The 21927-nt window shown below is 37.3% G+C and overlaps 2 protein-coding genes across 4 annotated transcripts; one reads left to right on the plus strand and one right to left on the minus strand.

The window, feature by feature from the left end:
- The first annotated feature begins 566 nt into the window (after nucleotides 1–566).
- LOC116260741 (uncharacterized) lies at nucleotides 567–9358 on the plus strand. 3 transcript variants are annotated; one of them, XM_031639191.2, is made up of 10 exons: nucleotides 567–1245; nucleotides 1453–1653; nucleotides 1737–1856; nucleotides 2293–2330; nucleotides 2439–2562; nucleotides 4637–6904; nucleotides 6994–7146; nucleotides 8455–8547; nucleotides 8682–8824; nucleotides 8937–9358. In XM_031639191.2, the coding sequence occupies exons 1-10, from the start codon at nucleotides 1168–1170 to the stop codon at nucleotides 9175–9177; spliced, it is 3459 nt and encodes a 1152-aa protein (XP_031495051.1). In that variant the 5' UTR covers nucleotides 567–1167; the 3' UTR covers nucleotides 9178–9358. The 3 variants fall into 3 exon arrangements, with proteins under 3 accessions (XP_031495051.1, XP_031495052.1, XP_031495050.1); XM_031639190.2 differs by having other exon boundaries at nucleotides 569–1245; nucleotides 8934–9358; XM_031639192.2 differs by lacking the exon at nucleotides 8455–8547 and having other exon boundaries at nucleotides 568–1245; nucleotides 8934–9358.
- LOC116260242 (protein SHORTAGE IN CHIASMATA 1 homolog) lies at nucleotides 4714–20196 on the minus strand. The gene is made up of 10 exons (XM_050079617.1): nucleotides 19887–20196; nucleotides 19098–19154; nucleotides 18899–18988; nucleotides 16706–16765; nucleotides 14673–16552; nucleotides 13562–13733; nucleotides 12822–13334; nucleotides 9876–11367; nucleotides 9679–9785; nucleotides 4714–4853 (listed from the first exon to the last, which is right to left on the minus strand). Exons 1-8 carry the CDS (start codon nucleotides 20157–20159, stop codon nucleotides 9925–9927), a joined length of 4488 nt encoding a protein of 1495 aa, XP_049935574.1. The 5' UTR covers nucleotides 20160–20196; the 3' UTR covers nucleotides 4714–4853; nucleotides 9679–9785; nucleotides 9876–9924.
- Nucleotides 20197–21927: the final 1731 nt, after the last annotated feature.

Consider the following 21927-nt stretch of genomic DNA (forward strand, 5'->3'; position numbering starts at 1 on the left):
TGAATAAGTTAAACTAGAAAGAACAAACAGTAAAAAGAATTGCCTTAACTTATTTCAGAGATATCGAGGTATATACGTAATAAATATTGTAACCTCAGGAGGCCGATAATGTGAAAAAAAAAATAATTATAGTTTTCTGTGAACAACCCACCGCTCAGAAAATAACCCCGAAAAGCACCCCATTAGCCTCCTGGCATCCTAGTAAAACTGCGGGTTTCAGAGGTTATACGCAGTTTTTGGGTTTCAAAAGTCAAAAACCTCAGATGCGGCAAAGTAGACCGTGTGTTCAACTGTACCAATCACTCGAAACTAGAAAAGCTGATTTAGAATAATCTCAGTGCAGCTTTTGGATATTAAATGGTTTTTCTGTAAGAAAAAAATGGCCGTCGCCTTTCATACAGTTATGTGGTCATCGTCATGACAGTGCATGTTGGTGCTTGCTCCTGAACGCGCCCCCACTATTATTTATTTCCTGTTCCCTCAATTTTTTTTTTTTTTTGCCGGAAAGTCTGACAGTCCATTGATTAATTGCAAGTAGCCACATTGGTTGTGCTGTTTCCCGTTTTTCACCTTCTTCGGCACATTCTGGATCTCGCAAGGGGCAATATCCTGGGTGTCTCACCCTTTATGATCCAACTTTTTAACGTCCTTTCTTTCCATCTTACGGGATTTCTATTTGGAGTTGCTGCTGATTTGTTACTGCTTTTTGTTGTTACTGGTACTGCTGTTACTGCATTTAATTTTTCTGAGGCATTGGTGGGTTGTTGCAACAAAGCACGCGCAAATACAGCACGCAGATCTCCTGCTTCCTTTAACGACGAGATTTGGAGTTTCTCACGCCTATTAGATGCACTAGTTCAGCTCCTCCTCTCATAAGCAACTCTCCCGGAGCCTGCTTGCTTTCCTGCCGGCGCCGTAGTCTCAGTGACAGAGAGCAGAGAACTACTTGGAGATCACGGTGCTGATGCACTCGGGAAGTGAACTCGATTCTTTGTCTTGCTAGCAAATGCAGAGCAAATGGCAGTGCTGGAATGGAGGAATTGGCGAACTGCGCCGGCAATGTCGACGGAGAAGATCCAGATAAAGACGCTTCTGTCCTGCCAATTTTTCACAACAACAAAAAACTAAGCGTGCCGGAGAAGGGCCGCACAGAAGAGCGAGGGAAAGATGATCAAGGGAGCTAAATGGAGGAGTCACAAGAACAAGATCAAGGCCGTCTTCCGGATGCAGTTTCAGGCAACTCAGGTTCTGATAGTAAATATTTTCTTGACAGAGACTATATAACCAAATTTTGTCATGAAATTGTCCTGGTTATTTTTCTACTGGATCAAACTAGGAGAATTTTCCTCATTAGTCTTTCCTGTTCCTACAGGTGTAAGAACCGTACATTACCTTGCCTCTCTCATGCATTTGTACTAATTTATAAGTACTTTTTTCTCAATCGAATTACAGGTCCCTCCATTGGGATCGGACAGTTTGATGGTGGCGCTTGTTTCTTCAGAAACTGGAAAGACAACTGCTAAAACACAGAAGGTTCAAGTTCAGAATGGGAGCTGTCAATGGGATAATCCGGTCTATGAAACCGTAAAATTAGCAGAAGAAGAGAGAACCGGGAAATTCGACTCCAAAATCTATCAATTTGTCGTGTCAAACGTAGGCAACCAGATTTCCACCCACCAATTGATCTTGAAGCTTTAGCTTTAAAAGATGACGTAATTTTTCAAAATTTGTGACAGGGGCTCAGCAAAGGCGGGGTTCTAGGAAAAGCAGCTCTTGATTTGGCAGAGTTTGTAGATGCCCTCAAACCATGCTCTGTTTCTCTCTCGCTTGGTTCTTCTAACTCCACGATTCTGCGGGTAAGTGACGAATCTAAGCAGATCTCGTGATACATTGACATTCTAAATTTTCATACTAAGAAAGATCTGTTTTCCCTTCTTCTTTTTTTGCATTTTTTCCTTTTTTCTCATAAAAATTTGAGAAATTTTGATATTTTCAATTCTGTTAATCATTTAAAAAAAAAAGCCACCGTGCTTTCAAGACTCTATAGATTCTGGTACCACCAAATCATTGCCCTAAAAAGAACTATGCTGAATCATTTCCTTCAAGAGTGTTTCTAGATTCATTAAACATTTCTTCAGGTGGATGAATTTTTCCTTTTTTGCCCTGAAACAGTGTTGATTGAATGCTCAGAGTACTGAATTTAAACAAAAAAATTCCCCTTGAAATTTAGATGCAGATTGGCTTCTGCTCAAATATCGTCTATAACCATTTTTTCCACGCATGAAACTGCAGATCACAATTCAAAGGCTGAATGCTGATGGCGACACAAGGTAATGGGAAAATCTCTCCACTTGATCATTAGTGTATGACTTCAAATTTTCCTCAGCCAAAAAATGTCACAAGATCTCTGAGCATTAGAACTTTTAAATGCCACTCAGGGGTGACAAGAGAAGAAAAGCTACTGTAAGAACCCCAGATAGAAACAGCCTCAGTAGTTACATGGATGATGTTGATTCGAATGGAACTTCCCAGACTTCAACCTGCAACAGCAATGCTGGTAAAGTAAGACCTCTTAATCTTCTACTAGCTCTCACGGCCTGAGAAAAAGGCGTATAGATTATGTGTACAGTAAAAAGAATTGCTCTTCTATCTAGGAAAATGCACATAGAAAACCCATATCTGTTCCGGCTACAGTTGAAATGTAGTTCGATTTATATCTCGACTTTTAGACATACTGTTCGACATTTCATATTGCCATTCTAAGCACAGGATCAGCTTGCACAAGTTAACAAGGTCCCGGTATTTGTATTTTTATCTTGAAGCCACATGAACAGAGACGGCGAATTCATGCCGAGTAGTTACAAAGTTAGACTCGTAACCAGTTCATGCCAAGCATCCATTGCACCTTTACTTGGAGGAAGAGTGCTGCCTCAGAAATTTTGACAAAGATAAATTGTTTAGTTTTGACATGGACTTGGTTAGGAAGCATCCTTGTCATGGCCGGACAAGGGACCATGGCATCCATCCCTGTCTTTTCAACAGCGCTGCCAGCGGCCACTCCTCCAAACTTGAGTGTCGTTCCAGTGACGCCCAGGATATCACAAGTCCAATGAGCCAAACTCTAAGTTAGTGTTTGTTTGCCCATTATCTAAAATCTTCAGGATTTGAAAACCATTTAAGATCAGACCCCCTCCCCCTTCACTTTGATCTTAAATCCGACATTTTCTCAATGCTAAAAAACAAAATAAGGATTTTAAGTATGGATCTTAGATTTGACCTAAATTCATTAGTTTGATGAACCAAGGATTTGACGGAGGATCTTCTGTCGCATCAACAGGATCATGCAATAGGTTGCAGGCACCAAGGTGTAAAAACTAACTCACATTTATTCACCACATTTATGCACCCCGAGCTGCCATGGCCATTCAGTATATGGTCAACAAGCTACAGCAGGATGGGATCGTTTCTGATCCACTTCCAGGCATAATTTGTGCAGCCATGGCGACAGGTCATGAGACAATAATACCCTAACTGACCTTTCAGCAAGATCTTCCCAAGGCCTGGTTCCAGATTCAAGTTACTAGACCAACCAAGCCTGATGCGGAGTTGTGATTCTTATCAAACTCAACTTCGTTTACACTTTAGCAATGCTGAATCAAATTTTACATGTTGCCGTTTTCAGCTTTTAGAAGTGATCCAAGGAATTCTTCAGAATTCATTAATAACGATCCGACCTAATGTAGCTGATATCCAACTCAAACATGACACGTGAAGACACATCCAAAGCAAGAAACCTATGTAGCTCATATTTGTAGCTTCAAACTCGAATTTCGATGCCTCTTCCCATGTACAGGAATAGGCGTTTTAATTGATCTTGGAATAAATTTGCTTATGGTGCTTCTCTAATATCATTTCAACAGTCGTAGGTGGATTGGTGGGAATCATCTAACTTTAATATGAATAATGCCCAGCTGCCGAGCAGCAGAACTCAACGTTTTAAACTGAGGAATGGAGGAAAGGGGACCGACGCCTACTTTTTTTCAACAAACAGTAATTAAACCAATATCAGATCCTACTTAGTTCTGCTTTTTCCAGATCTCAAGTGTGGTGACGAAAGCAGAATTCACTCCAAAAAAGATCGAGAAAACAAAGAATACTCCTGGACCATTGGAAAGTTTGTAGACATATTGTACTCTTGCGGCCATATGTCACTCTGAATTATAAAAACGCACCTTGTAAAACATATTGAGGTCAGGAAGAATTGAATACATTTAAAAATCTTCAGTGGCACTTTATTAATGAGCTTGACATAGTGCTTGAACAATAGACCCTAAGTAACACAGACTCTTCAATAATGTTGTTGTTGACTCAAGCGCTGGTGTGGCTCAGGGATGGGTGTGATTGGGTCCACCTTAGGCCCAACAGCAAACAAAAACGTTTTCTTTTTCGTTGAATCATTGATAAATGTTTTGAGAAATCCCACACCTGCAGCCCATACCTGTGTGGCGTAGCATAGAGCTCCACAGATCAGGCTTTGATGTCAGTTCAGAAGTCATCATGGTGCAACTGCATAATGCCTTCTTACTTTTACAGCATTATCAAAGGGTTCTAACTTCAACTTCTGACTTTTGCTCAGGATACATCAGCAGCCAATGGAGCCATACAGTACAGCCCGTCTATGATAAACACTGCACCCCACATTGCTAACTGCGATAGCAATCTCAAAGTTTTTGGAAGATCTGGTGCCACCTCAGCATCATCGAGTTCAGAAAGCAGCTCAGGGCATGAGTTCTTTAATGAATGCAAGCTCGGAAGTAATGGCCACAGCCCCGCAATAAATTGTCTACCATCTCCTGTCAGCAATACAAAGTTATCAGTGAGTGAGAACAGTGAAATGGCAGAACCTAGAGAGTCTGAAGATACAATCACAGAACAGTCTCTCAATTGGATTACAAACGAGATCAGACAAAGCTCAATATACACTTCTAAAGAGATTGATTTGAACCAAAAGTTGCAGTTAGCATTAAGCTCAATTGAAACACTCAAAGACCAAATTGCTGTAATGGGAAGGCAAGCAGAGGTGACCGATCTCGAAGTTCAGACTCTAAGGAAACAGATTGTAAAGGAAAACAGAAAAGTCCAGGAATTCTCAAGGGAAATATGCAACATGAAAGAAGAGAGAGATGCACTTGAGCAGGAATATGAAGAACTCAAGGGTTTATTGGCCACAAATAACAATGAAGCTACAAATGGATTGCAACACGATGACAATGATCCTAGCTGTATCTTAGAAGAGGTCAAACAAGAACTGGCTTATGAGAGAGATCTTAATGCCAACCTCCGTTTGCAACTGAAGAAGACCCAAGACGCAAACTTTGAACTTATTCTTGCAGTTCAAGATTTAGAAAATATGTTGGACCAGAAAGATGAGGAAATCACATGTGTCTGTATTTCAAGATGCAGCACACCACCAGCTGAAGAAAGCAGCTCAGAGCTTGAATCAAGAGATGAGTTGAAGGATCATCAAAATCAAAGCTTGCAGTTCCCAAAAAACATTGAAAACGAACAGGAAAAAGAGCAACCTGCATTGGAAGTACCAAGTAAAAAGCATGATGATACAGATGACATGTCTCCCTTCGAGCAAAGCATCTCAGGATTAAAAAGTCAAACGAAAGAATGCAAAAAAGATCGTGATATCCTGGAGATGCAAATGGGACAGCTAGCTCTTGATTACGAGATTCTGAAGCAAGAAAATCATGACTTGTTATATAAGCTTGAACAGTTCCAGATACAAGAGCAACTGAAAATGCAGCATGACACCTCTGTCTCAGCAACCATCATAAACGACCTAGAAATTCATGTGGACAACCTGGAGAAAGAACTTGCCCAGCAGCAAGAAACATTTGAGGCTGCACTAGCAGCAGTCTCTCATGTGAAAGTGGAGCAGGAGCAGAGAGCAATAAGAGCAGAAGACTTGTTAAGGAAGACAAGACAAAGCAATGCTGACACTGCTGAACGACTTGTAGAAGAATTCAGAAAGCTCTCCATGCAAATGTCTGTTGCATTTGAGACAAATGAAAAATTGGCAATGCAAGCAATGTCAGAATCTAGTGATCTATTACTCAAAAAGAACCATCTTGAGGAGCTCCTAACGAAATCTAGCAAAGAACTTCAACTGGTCAAAGATCAATATGAAGAGAAATTAGGGGAGCTTTCTGGCCAGCTGGATTCAGAAAAACGAGAGATAAATCAGCAACTGTTGGAAATTGAATGTTTGACTAGGGAAGTCAAGGAAGGGAAGGAGACTTCAGAGGTCACTAGTAATGCCCTCTCAGATGAAATCCTTTCACTTAAAGCAGATATTCAAATGCTCCAATCTGAAAAGAACACCCTTGTGCAGAAGATAGAAGAAAAAGAAAATATTATAGTTGAGATGGAGAAAATGAGAATCAAAATGAATGAGAATGACGCGATTTTACAAAGAGAAGAAGCAGAGAGAAAAATCCTCCAGGAGCAGGTTCTTCTGGCAAGAGAAGAAACCAAAGAATTGCTGGAAGAATTAAATGAAATGAGGCACCTGTTGGTTGAAAAAGAAGAAATGCTTTTAATCCTACGATCAGAAAAGGAAAAGATAACAGTAGAATATAATGGATTTAAGAGTGTCCTACTTGATGACGAAGTTGAGAAAGAGAATCTAAAGAAACAAGTATCTCAACTAAGAAACGATTTGAAGAAAAAGGAACAGACAATAACCACCATTGAAAAGAAAATCAAGGACAATAGCTCAAGAGTTGTAGCACCCACTGGAAATACAAAGGCAAGCCTGCGAAACAATAAATCCATCTCTGGTCAACAACGCATTAAAGAAGTCTTCAAATTGCAAGAGAAAATCAAACTTCTTGAGGTAAATAGTGTTCCATAAAGTTATCTGAAATCATTTTCTGGCTCTTTGAACACATACAACATTGTCAATCTGGTCGTGTTGATTTACAGGAAGAGGTAAAGATAAAGGAGATCACACTTGAGAACTCAAGGACCGAGTTTGCAGAGAAGGAGAGAGATCTAAATGCCAGGATTGAAGAATTACATAAAAACACATCAAATCAAGCTCTGGATATTTCAGATAATTCTAAAGAGAACATACAGGTCAGTGATTGCAAGCCATTTACCTGCTGATATGTGTCCAATTTGCAGATCTATAAACCTTTGGGGTCCTATACACATTTCTCATAAACATGTTCTGTGTACAGAAACTAAGTAGTTGCCACAGGATCCTCAGATGCGTATTTAATTTGTTGTACTTGAAAATTTTGGAACTCCAGTTAATGCATGTTCGTAGGCCATTTATCTTGCTTTCATTGTCAACTACTGCATGCTAATGTAATGATATATGCAATAAGGTGGCAACAGTAGGCTCAGTTGAGAACGTTCAAATAAATATTAAGTTTGAAAGATCCAATTACAACTCATCTTTCCCATGTGCCCAACAACAAAGAATAGCTTGTGTAAGTTTACTCCAAACACAACTGCAACCTAAGGCCATTAAATATCTGTATGCTGTTAGTCAGTGGAAGAAGAGAGAGATAAGACAGCTGCTAAAGGGGTGGGCATTTCATTTTTGCTATTTTTCATTGTTTCAAGATGATAAAGCTGCCTTCTGGTACCCCATCCCCAAACCTCATCTGCACAAACACATTAAGGATACTATAACATAAGAAATATATGGCGATTTCCACTTCGGTTTTGCTATTTCCATTGTTTTCAAGATGATAAGGCTACTTTCCAGGGGCCTCTTTCCCAAGTCAGATTTGCACAAACACATTGAGGAAAGTGTATGATCAAAAAATATGATGACTTTTTCATCTACCTGTTCACAGTCTTGTATCATTTTTCTTTCTACAATAATATTGCTTTAGTTATATATTCCTATCTGAAACAAAATGTCTGCATCAGCTGGAATCGAACTAAAAGGTTTCAACCTTAATATTAGTCTGTAGATGAGAACAATTACTTTGTGAATTTTAAACCTAAGAACTAGAATTTTGCATCATTTGAATGCTTAAATCTAATCCTAATTTTCCCCACTTTTGTGGCTCATGTGGAGGACTGGAGCCTGATCCCAATTTAACAGGCCAGCATCTTTTCCAGTTTTTTTTTCTCGGAATAGCGGAAGCCCAATGTGGCCATCGATGTAGGAAGACCTTGGTCTTTCTAAACTATGTAAATCCTTGTGTTCTTGTGTACTTGATTATTTTCTTCTTCTTAATCTTAAGAGTGTGATCAGGCATTGTTCTTAATGGCTTATAGCCTTTCCAATTTAGATCTCTCAATGATAAACTGACATAAACATCAGTATTTTGAAAACAAGTCTAAAAGATACATGGATTACAGCTTAACGAATAACTATAATATTGCATATCAATCTCACATCTCTTGCACTGTCAATTGCTTCAGGAAAATGTCTTTGACACTGAAAGCAAAGAGAACAACGACAAGAGAAGAGATATTTCTGTCAAATCTGAAGAAGAGACAGTTGCACATTTTCAAGTAATTCATAATATCATATTTGTTAATTTTTAGCAGAATATGCAGATATCACCACGTATGTTCTTCAATACTGTAACATAAAAAGGCACTTATTGTAAAATTGAATCAACTGACAGCATATCTACTTTCAACAGGAGTCACAGCATCAATATTACAGGTTGTCAGGTAAGTTGCATGAAAAAGAGAATATGGGCACCAACGAAAATGGCATGGTAATGAAGATGGAGACTCTTGCAGACATGCTTGAACAAGCTGCCAAGGAACATGAAACAAAAAGGTAGACACTGTTTTGATAACCCTCAAAGTTCAATATTTGTCATAAGCAGCAGCCTACAAACTCTAAGATCAGGCTATGCATATTTAATGATAAATATTGATTTCTGCAGCAGCATTGCAAGCCCATGGATTGAACAGGAAATCTTCACTCAATGCACATCTGACCAAGATGGCGTCACAAAATTGATAACTGAAATAGCACAATTGAAGAAGAAAAATGCATCAATGGAGGATGAGCTAAAGGACATGCAAGAACGGTACTCAGACATAAGCCTCAAGTTTGCGGAAGTAGAAGGAGAAAGGCAACAACTTGTAATGACCATCCGTAATCTTAAAAATGCTAAAAAGAGTTAGCCCATTCACAATGTGAAGGAATTATTTCAGGTATACATATGTACAAAAGGAAATGGGTTTTGTGTATAGAGGAGGCAGTTGCTTTGATCCAGGAGATGAAAGAAGAGCAGAAGAAGTGTAGCTTCTTTTATTGTAAATCATGCTTTAATGGTAAATTAAGTACATTCCTTCATGTTCTCAATTAGGAAGTATTGGTACTGTTTGGGAAAAGAAAACAAGCAAATATGGCTTGAGTTAAGGTTATGAAGAACAAGTAGGAGAGCTTTAAACGGAATAGCTTAATATGAAAGCCGCATGTTGCAAAAAGGACATGTCATGACCACATCAAAGAAAAAAAACCTAAAATCTAGCCTGCTGGTTATATTCACTTTTATTTTGTGCTTTGCAGTGACTATTCATGACCTATTCACCACCCAGCGTATCAAGTTTGCAGCCTGATCACTGTGTTGTCATTAAAAAACCATTTAAAACCAACAAACTGGAAATACAGAAGTTTCTTACCAATTACAGTCCAAGTTCTGTCATGATCTCTTCCTCAAGCCTTGAACACCTTGTTCAATTAACTAACTTATTTGCTTTTCATTTCCATTCCTCATGAAAGACAAACTCTGCAATATATTATCGGTAACTATATAAATGAACAAAAAGATAAATTAATATCTTTAAACTGTTTACAAGGAGTTGGACATAGCATGCACCTGCTTACATCTCTTGCCGTTAGGGTCCATGATGGTACTAATCAGCAGGTCAGTTTTTGTTCCCAGATGGATAATGTGCTAGTTTAAAAACCTTACGCCATTTTGGGTTGCTCACATTCTTCTCTTTGCTGCTGCTTCCCTGGTACCTATATGAATCAAGAATTGATGGACTCTTTCTTTTTAAACTTTGTTTTTTGCTCAGAGTTTTCCCTGAATGGTTTCCACCTATGAACTTATCATGCATTTTCATCTTCAGCTTGATTCTCTTAAGGAACTCACCAGTCCAAGGAGGCCCATGTTGCAAACCAGATGATTTCAAGTAAGAATTGTCAATATAACCTGGCGAAGTTACCTCCTCTTGAAATTGTATATTTATGGAATCTCTCCTAGATTTCCATTTTTCAATGCCCTCCTGCAACATATCTTCTTCATCTTTTCTATAAAAACCTTCCATTTTTTCATTAGGATTTTGCCCACAGAATTCCTTGTTTAAACTATATTTTGAGTCCAGAAAAGAAGTCCAAATATCAGAATCAATGTCACTATCTGCAGATGCGAAACCAGCAAGTCTGGATTTGCCAAATAGAAGAGAACAATCACCATGTGTCGTTAAACTTTCAGTTCCCTTTCCAGCCCCTTCTGATTCCCATGTGGAAAATCGATTTTCTGGAGATGAAAGAAAGTTCTGTTTCAAGATGGGAAGCTTGAAATCCCTTGGCTCCTGTTTTATAACTCCGTGACAACCCTCAGTCTGGTAAAAGCCATTCCATTTCATCTGCTTTGTCCCAGAAGCACCAGGCTCCAGCTGCAAGTCTGGATGTTGAATCTCACTTGATGGGAAAGAGAATGAGTCTGGACTATTAAAGCAAACTTTGTCAGGTTTTGACGTGAACTTTCTTGGAAGCCTAGAAGTACTATCACATTTCCTTTCTTGAACAAAATGCAGGGATTCATTAGTTGGAATGTCAAACAAGTGAGCATCTCTGTTGTACTTTTGCTTTTTCCGTGGTGATTGCATTTTAAGGTAGTTGCTGTCAGAATCAAAGGCAGAAGACACTGTTGATGAACACTCAGTCACCCCAGATGTTGACTCACCAAGATCCCCAAATCTGCACAGAAAGCTGAACAGGAAAATGCTGTCTTCTGGAACATGATACTTCTGAACAGCTTGTAGTCTCTGCTCACATGACCACTCAAAAATTTCAGAGATGGTGGCCTCACAGGACAGCAGCATATGAGCTGAAAGTGGATTTATGGATGGAAAACTTGCAAGAAATGATTCTGCAAGTGTCTCTGATTCAAGCATTGCAGGGCATTGGCATTTGTTCAACTTCAAGGCATACTTAATGCAGCTAAGGACTATCTTGTCTGTTAAGTCGGAGGATCCAGAAAAGAAGAGCTGTAGATGCATGTCCAAACTAGCAGCGGCAGCATATAGGCCATCTGATGATTCCATAACAGCTGAAAGGAAACCAGCTTCTCCTTCAAAGATCTGGAATAGTTGAAACATAGTTTGTCAAAACCCTTCTAGTTCCAATGCATAAGAAAAACAAAATGGCCGATTTTTTATCAGAAACAGAAAAAGTGCCACATGATCAAGTGTCTCGAATTTTCCAAGCTGAAGGCCTGTGTATCTGTTTACATGTATTCACTGCATTTCTCTTGTTGACTTTAGGCAACCTTCGTTTAGCAATATCTTTAGCACAAGTGGCAGGACCTTATCTTCAGCACAAAGCATTCAGAAAGGTACAAGCAGAGGGCTGCTGGTTGGCTAATATGACTGACTTTTATAAATCATTTTTTCAGTAAAACTACGGTTCAAACAAGATGTTCATTCAGGTTGCTACAGGTCAAAGCAGGTTTGCTTTTTACTGGATTAAAACTCCAAGGTTATTCATAGCAAAGGAAGAGCAATGGTTTCAAAACCCAAAGCTGACATTGAATTGAACTTCGTATAGTGATTGATATTCACTTATTTACTTTCAAAGAATGTCATAGCATTCAAACAAGTGCATATGGGGATGCATTCATTATCTGAACAAAATTCTGCTCTGTCAACAAGATACTCTGCATACAGATCTGAAGCTTCTATTGTTAGAACTTTAATAGATCTGGATATAACTATAGCATAATTTTTTATGAAAAAATTGCAAAAATTACTGAAATTGTTGGAACAAAGATGAAGATTGATGATGGTGTTTCACTGGAAAGTAGAACATATAGACATGAGAACAAAGGTCAAAATTGATGATGATGATTCACTAAAAAATCCAACCACAAACAGACAAATGATTGGATCTCTCGTTTATCGTAGCATTACTATACCAGATAAAAAGTACATTTATAATGATAATATATATATATATATATATATATATATATATATATATATATATATATATATATATATATATATATATATATATATATTGTATAACCACACCCACAACACCACCTATGTGATATATATATATCTAATATATATATATATATATATACATACACTTATACATATATGAACAAAGGCATAATATATTTACACATATTCCAACGGTAACTAGTTCTTAGATTCAGACACATGACATTCACTCTAGCTGACCAAGCCTGATGCATACTCAGCTTCCGCTTTGATTATTCATGGTTGATCATGCTTGTTAACTGGTGCACCTCAAGTTAAAACAAACTTCTAATCTGTACTCTCAGTTATTAACATTCAGCACATTTTTCTGCCCAGCTGCAGGGCGGCGTGGGGGGGAGGGGGTGGTGTGATGGATAAATCCCGTCTGAGAAAAGTATAAGAAAAGTAAGCTGCCATAGTTCATATTCTTGTTCCATCAAAAGTAGAAGCAGAACAAGTAGGCAAGTAGATAAAAGATACATATGAAGGAAATTATGTGTCAAAAGAAACATGATTAATTCACCTCCTAGAAGAATAAAATGTCTAACCAGTATGCAGTCACTAAAACGGAAGCTAAGTGACATTAGAAGATTGGTTGCGATACTCTCCACACACAATGGCATGGAGGGAGGGATGACTTCAGGAAAACTCGACATGACTCTTTTAGCATCAAACCACAGTAGGCAAGTAGAAGAGCTAAAGATGAGGTCCACTGGCAGATGCATCTCTCTTTCCACAACTTGAATTCCATCCTTCTCCATAGCAAGTATCTTCTGGTATGAGCTTCTTCTAGACATTAGCAACTCATGACTGAACTTCTGTGTGTTTGTAATGACAACTATACTGGGAAATAAAGGGCTCGATGAATCAGTAAAGTCAGGGTCCCTTGGAAGTGGCACATTTGGATTATCTTGAAGAATAATTCCTGCCCCAACTTTAACAGTAAGCGCCACATTTGCTAATTTGTAATCCTCCTCCAAGGTGGGATCAAAATTTAGAAGATTGTCCAACTCCTGATTATTGAGACCTACCATCTGAGGCAATGGTTGATAACTCTCCTCCTGGGACACAATGAGCACACAGAGACAAAAGTTTGCTTAGTAGAACGCCATCAGCAGGATGAACAGTCAGGCATGACCATTCAATGAAATGAAAATCATCAACCAGGAAAGAGAAACATCAGCATAACCTATGTACAATTGTATTCTTTGACAGTCAAAATTTGATCACGATACAGTAGCAGATAAAAATAGATCAACCAGCATCTGTAGTGCTTCAAAACTGTTACCATTGACAATTCAAGATGCTGGAAGATGTTGAAGCCTTCAGAAGTAACAGTGGAGACATCCAGATCCTCCAAATTTATTTTCAGGAAATGAACATGGTGCATTCCAATAGCCCGCTGAGAAATGTTTGTCACACTAGAGAAGCCATACTGTCCTCCATACTCCAGAACAGTGCTGAACAAGTTGAATGGGAAGAAGGTAGAAAGATGCCTTACAATAGCAGCAAAGAAGGAAATGTTTATGATGAATGACAAAAAGTATAGGTGAGCAAAATCAGACTTATGACACAGTTAGCATCTTACATGGGCAAAAATGAACAGAAATCAATTATTTCCATGTAAGCAATCAAACAGATTTTTATACTATTGTAACATCAAAGGTCTAAAGCTTTTGCTTCTAGAACAAGTTCGTACATGTCCAAAAGAAATGAGTCTGTTTCTCTATCATTAAGCATGTAGACCAAAGAAAATTTAAATATCTCATCCATAGCATGCTGATAATATAGTAATCTTATTGCAACGTTATCATGGGACTTTTCTTCATTAATAAAAAAAGTTTTCAACATGTTCACTTTTCCTCGTCTCCAATTGTGCACACCTTCTCAATTTCCAAAATTCAACAGAAAACTACTCATGTAGTGAGCTTTTGGTTCATAGAGATTTAGCTGAAAATAGTACAACACAATGCCTTGATCACATGCCATTAGTCACTTTATTTTCCAATCTATTTTGTAGGTGAGATAGCATATTGAAGTTCCTCGTGCTGTGGACTGTATAGGACACCAATTCCCCATGCAAGTGAAAATGAAGAATGGTAGGACTGAAATCATAAATTATATGAAATAAATTTCATCAAGCCTACCTAAGAATAGATATGACAACCAAAAATTAGTGGCAAGTTCAATGCAGACAATTTATAACGTAGAAGAAGGCAACAGTTATCATCTGATACATGTGGCATGACATCGAATTCACATTACTCCGTTGCAGAAGTGCCAAGTCTAGCCAAGTGTCCAGTGGGATAGTTCCTAATGTTAAGTCATAAGTGTTTAAAGTCAGCAGCAAATTGCACTTGAAATATTAGATAATATTATGAAGAAATAGCAATACTTACTCTCTGGATATTATCAGGCAATCCGTCTCCAACAAAACCTCATTGATGCATCCCACCACATCCACTTGGTAAGACAATGAACTTTTGAATCTTAGTTCTTGAAATGATATTCTCAGACCAGCCAGCTTCCTAGTCAAAGGCCACCAAAAAGCTCTTTCTGCCACAATCAGTATTTTACTACTTTGAGAAGGGCATGCCTGCAGTATTTCCTCAATGACAGATAAGGCAGGATGAAACTCAATTACATCTTTCTCTGCTTTATGATATGCATCTTCAACTAAGGATTTAAGACAGGCTAATCTGTTTCCTAAACTTCTAAATCTCTGCAAAAAGTTTCTCATATAGAAATAGCATGTGTGGATGCCCAAGAAACACACATAATATGCCATCTGCTTCAGAGTATATAACACAATCAAATGCATAACGCCTTCATCTTGACACGCCAAAGCTGATTCAGTTAAATTTGTAAGCAGCTTCATAAGCTTCTTCTTTCGAAGCCTGTGCACATCAGCATCACCAGTTGTGCAGCTACTCTGCAACTCTTTCTCGTTTCCTAAGGTTGATATATAGCTTCCATAGATTTTGTTCACAATATTCAGGATAACATCAGAAAGGTGTATCACATGAGTCTCAAAATTCTTTTCATGAACAATCATGCCTGAAGAACTGCATGACTTACTGAAATTTGCAGAGGATGAAACCATGTGAATTCTTTCTTCAACGGTTTTGTTATGCACTCCATCTTGATAATTTTTTGTGGCAATTCCTTTTTGTGCATCACTTGCTAGTGTCGTAGATTCCAGCAACACAGAGACTTTTTCTGAGTTCTTGTGAGCAATGGTTTCACCATCTGGAAGCATTCCAATGCCCTCTTTTCTGGATAGTGGATTGGGGATGGTTTCACATGCTTCCTTTAATTGGTGCAATACTGACTTACTCAAAGAATTATCAAAAAGCATTATATTAATGAGCACATCATCCTTTAGAGACTCACTTGTAGATGGCATCTCACAGGAAGTTATGATGTCTAATTTGTTTCTGCAGAGACAACAACCCAAATGACTGCATTCATTTTCTTGTGAAACATGCCAATCTAGATATATCTGATCACTTGCGGAAGAAAAACATAGCTTCATATCACAGAAAATGGCCTCAACAATTTTTGAGATTGATATTATGTCGTTATCTTCTAGAAGAGGAACTGGCAATGACTTGATCATATCATCTGCCTGAGCTAGCTCAGGGGCAACAATAGCTTCATAGAAGCTTCCAATTGAGGACAAATCTGCTAATAGAGGCACTGAAAATTCATTGTCAATAGGTACTATAGAGCTATCATAAAACATGATCAGGTCCATGCCAAATATATCAAGAACCCAAACCTCATCGAACACAAAGTTATGTACTGATGGTACATGAGAACTGTTCAATGTCTTTAAAAGCAAACAGGTATCAGATATAATCTCTGTATGTGACTCTATTCCTGATGGCTGAAGCTCCAAATCTAGAATGCGTAGATGTAGGGCACAAGCTGGAAGACTATCCAGTGTGCGAACATTGAAAGAGGATTGGTACACACAGTGGGCTTGCTCTAAACCATTGTCTTCCAAGAGGTGGAGTCTGATATCTGTAACAAGAAAATGAAATGCCTCTGCCATGGAATGACTACACACGAGTGGACCAATCTCACAGGCTTCAAAGAGAGATACTTTTGGCAAAAATAGTTGTTTTTCTTTCCTCTCGTAACCAGCAGCTTCACAAAAATGAAAACTTTTTTTGTCTTCAACATGATTGAGGTTCATGGCATCCACAAGATCAATTTGTCCAACAAGCTCCTTAAGATATGAGCTAGCAGCTCCAGATATACTATCAAAAGCATCCTGCAGAAGGAAAAGTATGGAATAAATTAATATCCTATATCGACACAAAATTATCAGATAGTATAAATAATATCATATAAGCTAATATAAGCAATTCTAATAGAAAATTTCCTAGAGCACTAGCATGATAACAGTAAGAGGAAAGTAAATTACATTTGAGTTGCACCTGGTAGCTCTTTGATAAAAGGAGCCTGAAACATATACTGGATTTAACTGCAAAAAGTATTAAACAAAATCGAGATTTAGCAAAAGGCCGGGGTCTACTCAATAGTGTGCTGCACCAATAAAACCAAACATGCCAGCTTCCGATCTTCCTTCAAGCGTTAGTAGCTTAAGCACAGCATAAATTTTCACTCTTCCAATGCAAGTAAACCAGCATTACATTAGTAGCTAGGTTTTAAAAAAGCTAGTGGAGACTAATTAGGACTAGTCAGTCCAAGTCAAATACATATATTCCCATATTTTCAGAATATTATCCATTTTCATATCTTAAGGCATGTCATTTTTTTCATTTTGTTCCTTCTATGTTTTCAAAATGTTCATCTATTTGTTTGCAAGAAAGATGTAAAATAAAACTATTTATCTCATAACTTATTCTTTCATTCGTTATATTTTTCAAACTTTAAATCATCCCAGCTTTCCCTGTATTTTCCTAAGAAAATCTCAAACGTTCAGAAGATTCCCAAAGTTTGTAAAGAAATTGCTGAGAACAATATTGGCATTATATATGTATGTATGTATGCGTGTGTGTGTGTATGTAATCCTATGAAAGCCAAATTCATGCAACTTAGACTTGAATTGGTTAACAATAGAGTCATGCTTGAGCCAAACTTATATGATTGACCTTGAGTTACTTGACCTCTTGTGCAGGCTTATCATTATGATGACTCAGCAAAATCCTTAAAGTAATATCAGATAAAATTCCTAGATGTAAATTATATGTTCACTAACTTTCTATCTTGTCATCTTCAAACGCATTGTGCAACAATGCTTTCAATTTGCAAGCTGTATTCATTTCAGTTTGTGGCTTCCCAATGCTCACCCAGAAACAAGATTTAGCAAATGTAAACAGTGTTAATCCTTGACTACTTTCTAAATATGCCTGAAAGCAGATAACCAATGAATCGTGTCCTCAGAAGAGCATAAACCATTTATTTTGGCTTCTAAAAATAGCCTAAACTTAATTGAACCCTCAAAAATATTGACCAGTTCTTACCTAAGGTATCACTTATGCCAGAAATGCTTCTGCCTTGAATGAATAGAAACATCACACTCAATAATAATCATGCCCATAATAAACAACAGAAATGGCAATAACATCGTAGAGTTGTGGAAGTTACAGCAAAGGGTGAGATCGTGTCACTTAATTTCTTCTAGAAAAATTTTGACAAATAACCATTAGTATGATGAAAAGTTGGTAATAAGGACAGGCACTTCAGAAGAACGGTTAATAACTATAGAAACAGATATCCATTAAAACTTAACATACTTGAAAGGCATAGCCAGCGTACAAGTGATAAATGAAGTTTGCCATATGTGAAACGCATAATCAGATTTCTCAGAGAACAATGTATACATTCTTATTGGTATATTTGGTGAACTTCTGACATGCTAAAGTAAATCAAAAGGTAGCAGAAGCAAGATGGGGACTCAACTGTAAACCTTCCAACGTGCAGATGATAAATGCAGTCTATAATAAGAAAAATAGCGTATAAACATTTTCAGCCTAGAACCATTAAGGGTTGGTTATTCCAGATATGCTGCTTAATTATACATCATACAAGCACCTAGAAAATTGTTGGACTTTATTAGTTGGGATGAGAATTTAGGACTGGTAATGACAACCGTAGTTGGAAATATTAGCACAATAAAACAGATGAACTTGAATAATCACAAATGCCATGTTCGGGAATTTCTCCACAAGGTTTTTGTAGGTAATTTTCTGAATTTTGTTTTTCCCAGTAAACCTTGGAAATTCAAAAAATTGAAAAGTATACAAACAATAAAAAAAAAATTACAAAAATTACGGGCCTTCAACTAATTGTCTTACAAAAAATAGTGACAATGATTTCAATGGGTTTTAAATTTAAAAAAAAAAATAGAAATATCACTTACAGTACATAACTACATATAAAAATGATTAAAGAGGGAGAAAACATCATGACATTTATTTTTTGGCGATGTTTTGAAAATGTCAGAATATTTTCCTCGGAAAAAAAAAATCTTTTTTTTTGGCAATAATATTGATGTATATCTCAAACTATCACTGATATTTGTTACTATGATCTGGACATAATTTTCATGAAGAACTTGCCAATCACTCTTTTAGGTGATATAGAAACTCACTGTAGAAGAGCTGATTTCTGGTTCCTCAAATAAGTGTCCTTTAAATATTATTGTCTTCCGCGCCGAGCTAACCGACTCATGTTCGTCCTTCTGTAATAAAATTGCCAAAAAAATGGGAAAAAAAATCAAACAAATAATAGCCTTCTGGAATGTCCATCTTCCACTGTAACAGTTGAATTTCCATTCCTACATATTCAACCTCATTTGCTTCATATTTTCCATCCTGCTGTTGCTCATTGAAGTTGTTGGTCTCACTCTGACAAAAGCAACGATAATTGTAATGATAAAATAAGTGGAAAATAGAATAAAATTATAACAAGACAAAAATAAGCAATTAAGTAGCAGAAAGTTTTACCGGACGATTTTCAATTTCCAGCATTAAGGAACTTGTCTTCACATATTTGCGGTCCTTTGCAATATATGTGAACTTTTCGCCCCTCAGAAAGGAGAAGGATGACTATTGCAGGACGAAAATTTGAAACACGAGCACTAGCTCAAGCATAAGATGGATAGAAATGTGGAATTGTTTTCAGTTTTTTTTTTATTATTAAAAAAAAAAAAAAAGAGAGAGAAGAAGAAGAGTCGTGGCCACCGATTTATCGATCAGAAAAATTTATCCTCTCCAACCCTTTTCGTTTTTACTATGATGAAAACGAGACATCGGTAAGAGGGAATTGAATCACCGTAAACTACTACAAGAATTCGTAAAATGATAAATGAACAAGAAGAGACGGTTTTAGCTCAACTCTTCCAAGTTGATTTTTCGTTGCATTTTTATTCTCCGATGTTAAACATGAACGTGCTCCCCTTGGGATAGACATTAACAAAAGTTAGCATTTTAACAAAACTAAGAGAATGCACAAAAATCGTAATATTATCGAGTTTCTTAGAGTTTTGTATGAATTTCCTCGTAAGTAACTTTACTTGCAATGCAAGTATCATTCTTCTTATAATTGACATTCCTATTGCAAATAGACAGGATAAGAACCTGGTCTGACTGAAACTCTCCGGCTCCTAACTGATCGTCATATAATCTGGGAACGGCAGCAGAGACGAAACAGGATAGCGCGTTCTCGAAGCAGAGGGGGTCTAGGTCTGACGGAACTGTGAGAACGAGGTCCGCATAACAAACTTCTCCTTCAGGAAGCTGATCGGAAGTGCATGGCTCTGGAATCGATAGTGCGAGGAAGTCGAGGTCATCGATGCCTACATCCCTCGGCGGATGGCAGAAGTAGTCGACGTTAAGGAAGCGCGATCGCATGCTACCTCTCTCTCTTTCTCCCTCTCACTCTTGTGCAGGGAAGCACGATCTAATACAGCCTAAAAATTTCTTACAACTTCAAGCGGTGGGTCGGATTATGTATTCCCGCCCCTCCCTGTGTTTAGCGCCAGAGTTTGGTTGGTGCCTGAAATGACCAAAACACCCATAGAAAAATGAGAAATCCTCAACCCTTGTGGTGTGTAAGGTACGACGACATAGGTACCTAGGTATCACAATATTTTAAAACTTAAAAATATATATTTTTAAATTTAACTTGTGCTTTGATTTTGATTTTGATTTTTTTTTTATTTCACTTCCACCTATTTTTTTCTTATTTTAAAATTTTGAGAATTTTTTATGGATTATTATCTATAATGCATATATTTACATGTACATTATGTCATATCTTATACTAGCTTCTTTTTAAAATTGTCTTGTGCCCATATGACTTAGCTTGTTAGGGGTCCAATGATATCACTCTTGTCTAACTCTGCAAAGTTGTTGAAAGACGTAAATGCCCACATCAATAAAGTTGAACAGCTTCCTTCAAAGTTGAAACTCGTAGGAGTGTTTGGTAATAATAACAATTTGTTACTGTTGCACAAATTTATTTCAATGAAACCCTCTGATCTTGAGGCAAATCTATGAAACACAGTATTTTAATATTTTATAAATTTTTTCCAATGATACATGAAATGACAACAAATTGTTCTCGTTACAAAATAATCACTTATGAGGTGTTTTGCAACCAAAAAAATACTACCTTGAACACTAACCTAACACATGTTGTTGCCAAATGGCAGTATAACATAGAGGCTTCGTGTTCCTTTTAAGTTGTTAAAGCCAGTAAAGTCCTCTATCTGACAATTGTTGGGAATTCAAAAAGACTACTGTGGGCATCTATAGCCTTGAATGAAGTTGGTGTCAATATTGAGTTATTTTTAAATATTTTTTGTTTTAACCACCTTTTAGAAAATAATCAAACTTGTCTTAAATAAATTTCTTAGATAGTGTTTGGGTGACACACTCAAAAGTAATTTAAAATTTTGATTTTTTTAATTAGTTCTAATAAATTGGTTTTTTATGTTATTCAAACGTGCCTGAAATGGCATTGGAATGAAAACCATTTTATACATACAAAAATTGTTTGTTTTAGTGTGCCATCCAAATGCCCTCACCTCTTAAAATTGCACTTTAAGACGATAACTATACCTTTCAGAGGGACGTTTCATGGTGTTTTCTAAGCAATACTCCCTTTCATTGAGCTATAAGCATTTTTACATCCATCTCATTTTCTTAAGAAGTTTTTTAGATAAGGTTGGGCATCGGACTGGGCCAACTTCAAGGCTTGACAAAGCCGGGCTTGGGCTAGCCTAAAGCTTTCGCTGGCAGCTCAAGCCTGACCCAGGGCAGGGCCCAAACTGTCAACTTCAAAAACTTTCGTGGCACCCGATTCCATATCTACCCTTATTTGAAACCATTAACATTTATTTTTAATATCTTAGAAACACTCGGCAATATACTAAAAGTATTTAACGTTTATTTTTAATATCTTAGAAACACTCGGCAATATACTAAAAGTATTTAGGAGAGTCATTAGCGACACATGAGGGAGCCATCAGCGACACATCAAAAGTTTGTATGCCAGCATCATGTCAATATATATATATATATATATATATATATATATATATATATATATATATATATATAGAGAGAGAGAGAGAGAGAGAGAGAGAGAGAGTTCAGGCCCTGGACTCTCGGGCCA

This window comes from Nymphaea colorata, chromosome 9 (assembly GCF_008831285.2).
Source record: "Nymphaea colorata isolate Beijing-Zhang1983 chromosome 9, ASM883128v2, whole genome shotgun sequence".
In the NCBI taxonomy this organism is placed as follows: domain Eukaryota; kingdom Viridiplantae; phylum Streptophyta; class Magnoliopsida; order Nymphaeales; family Nymphaeaceae; genus Nymphaea; species Nymphaea colorata.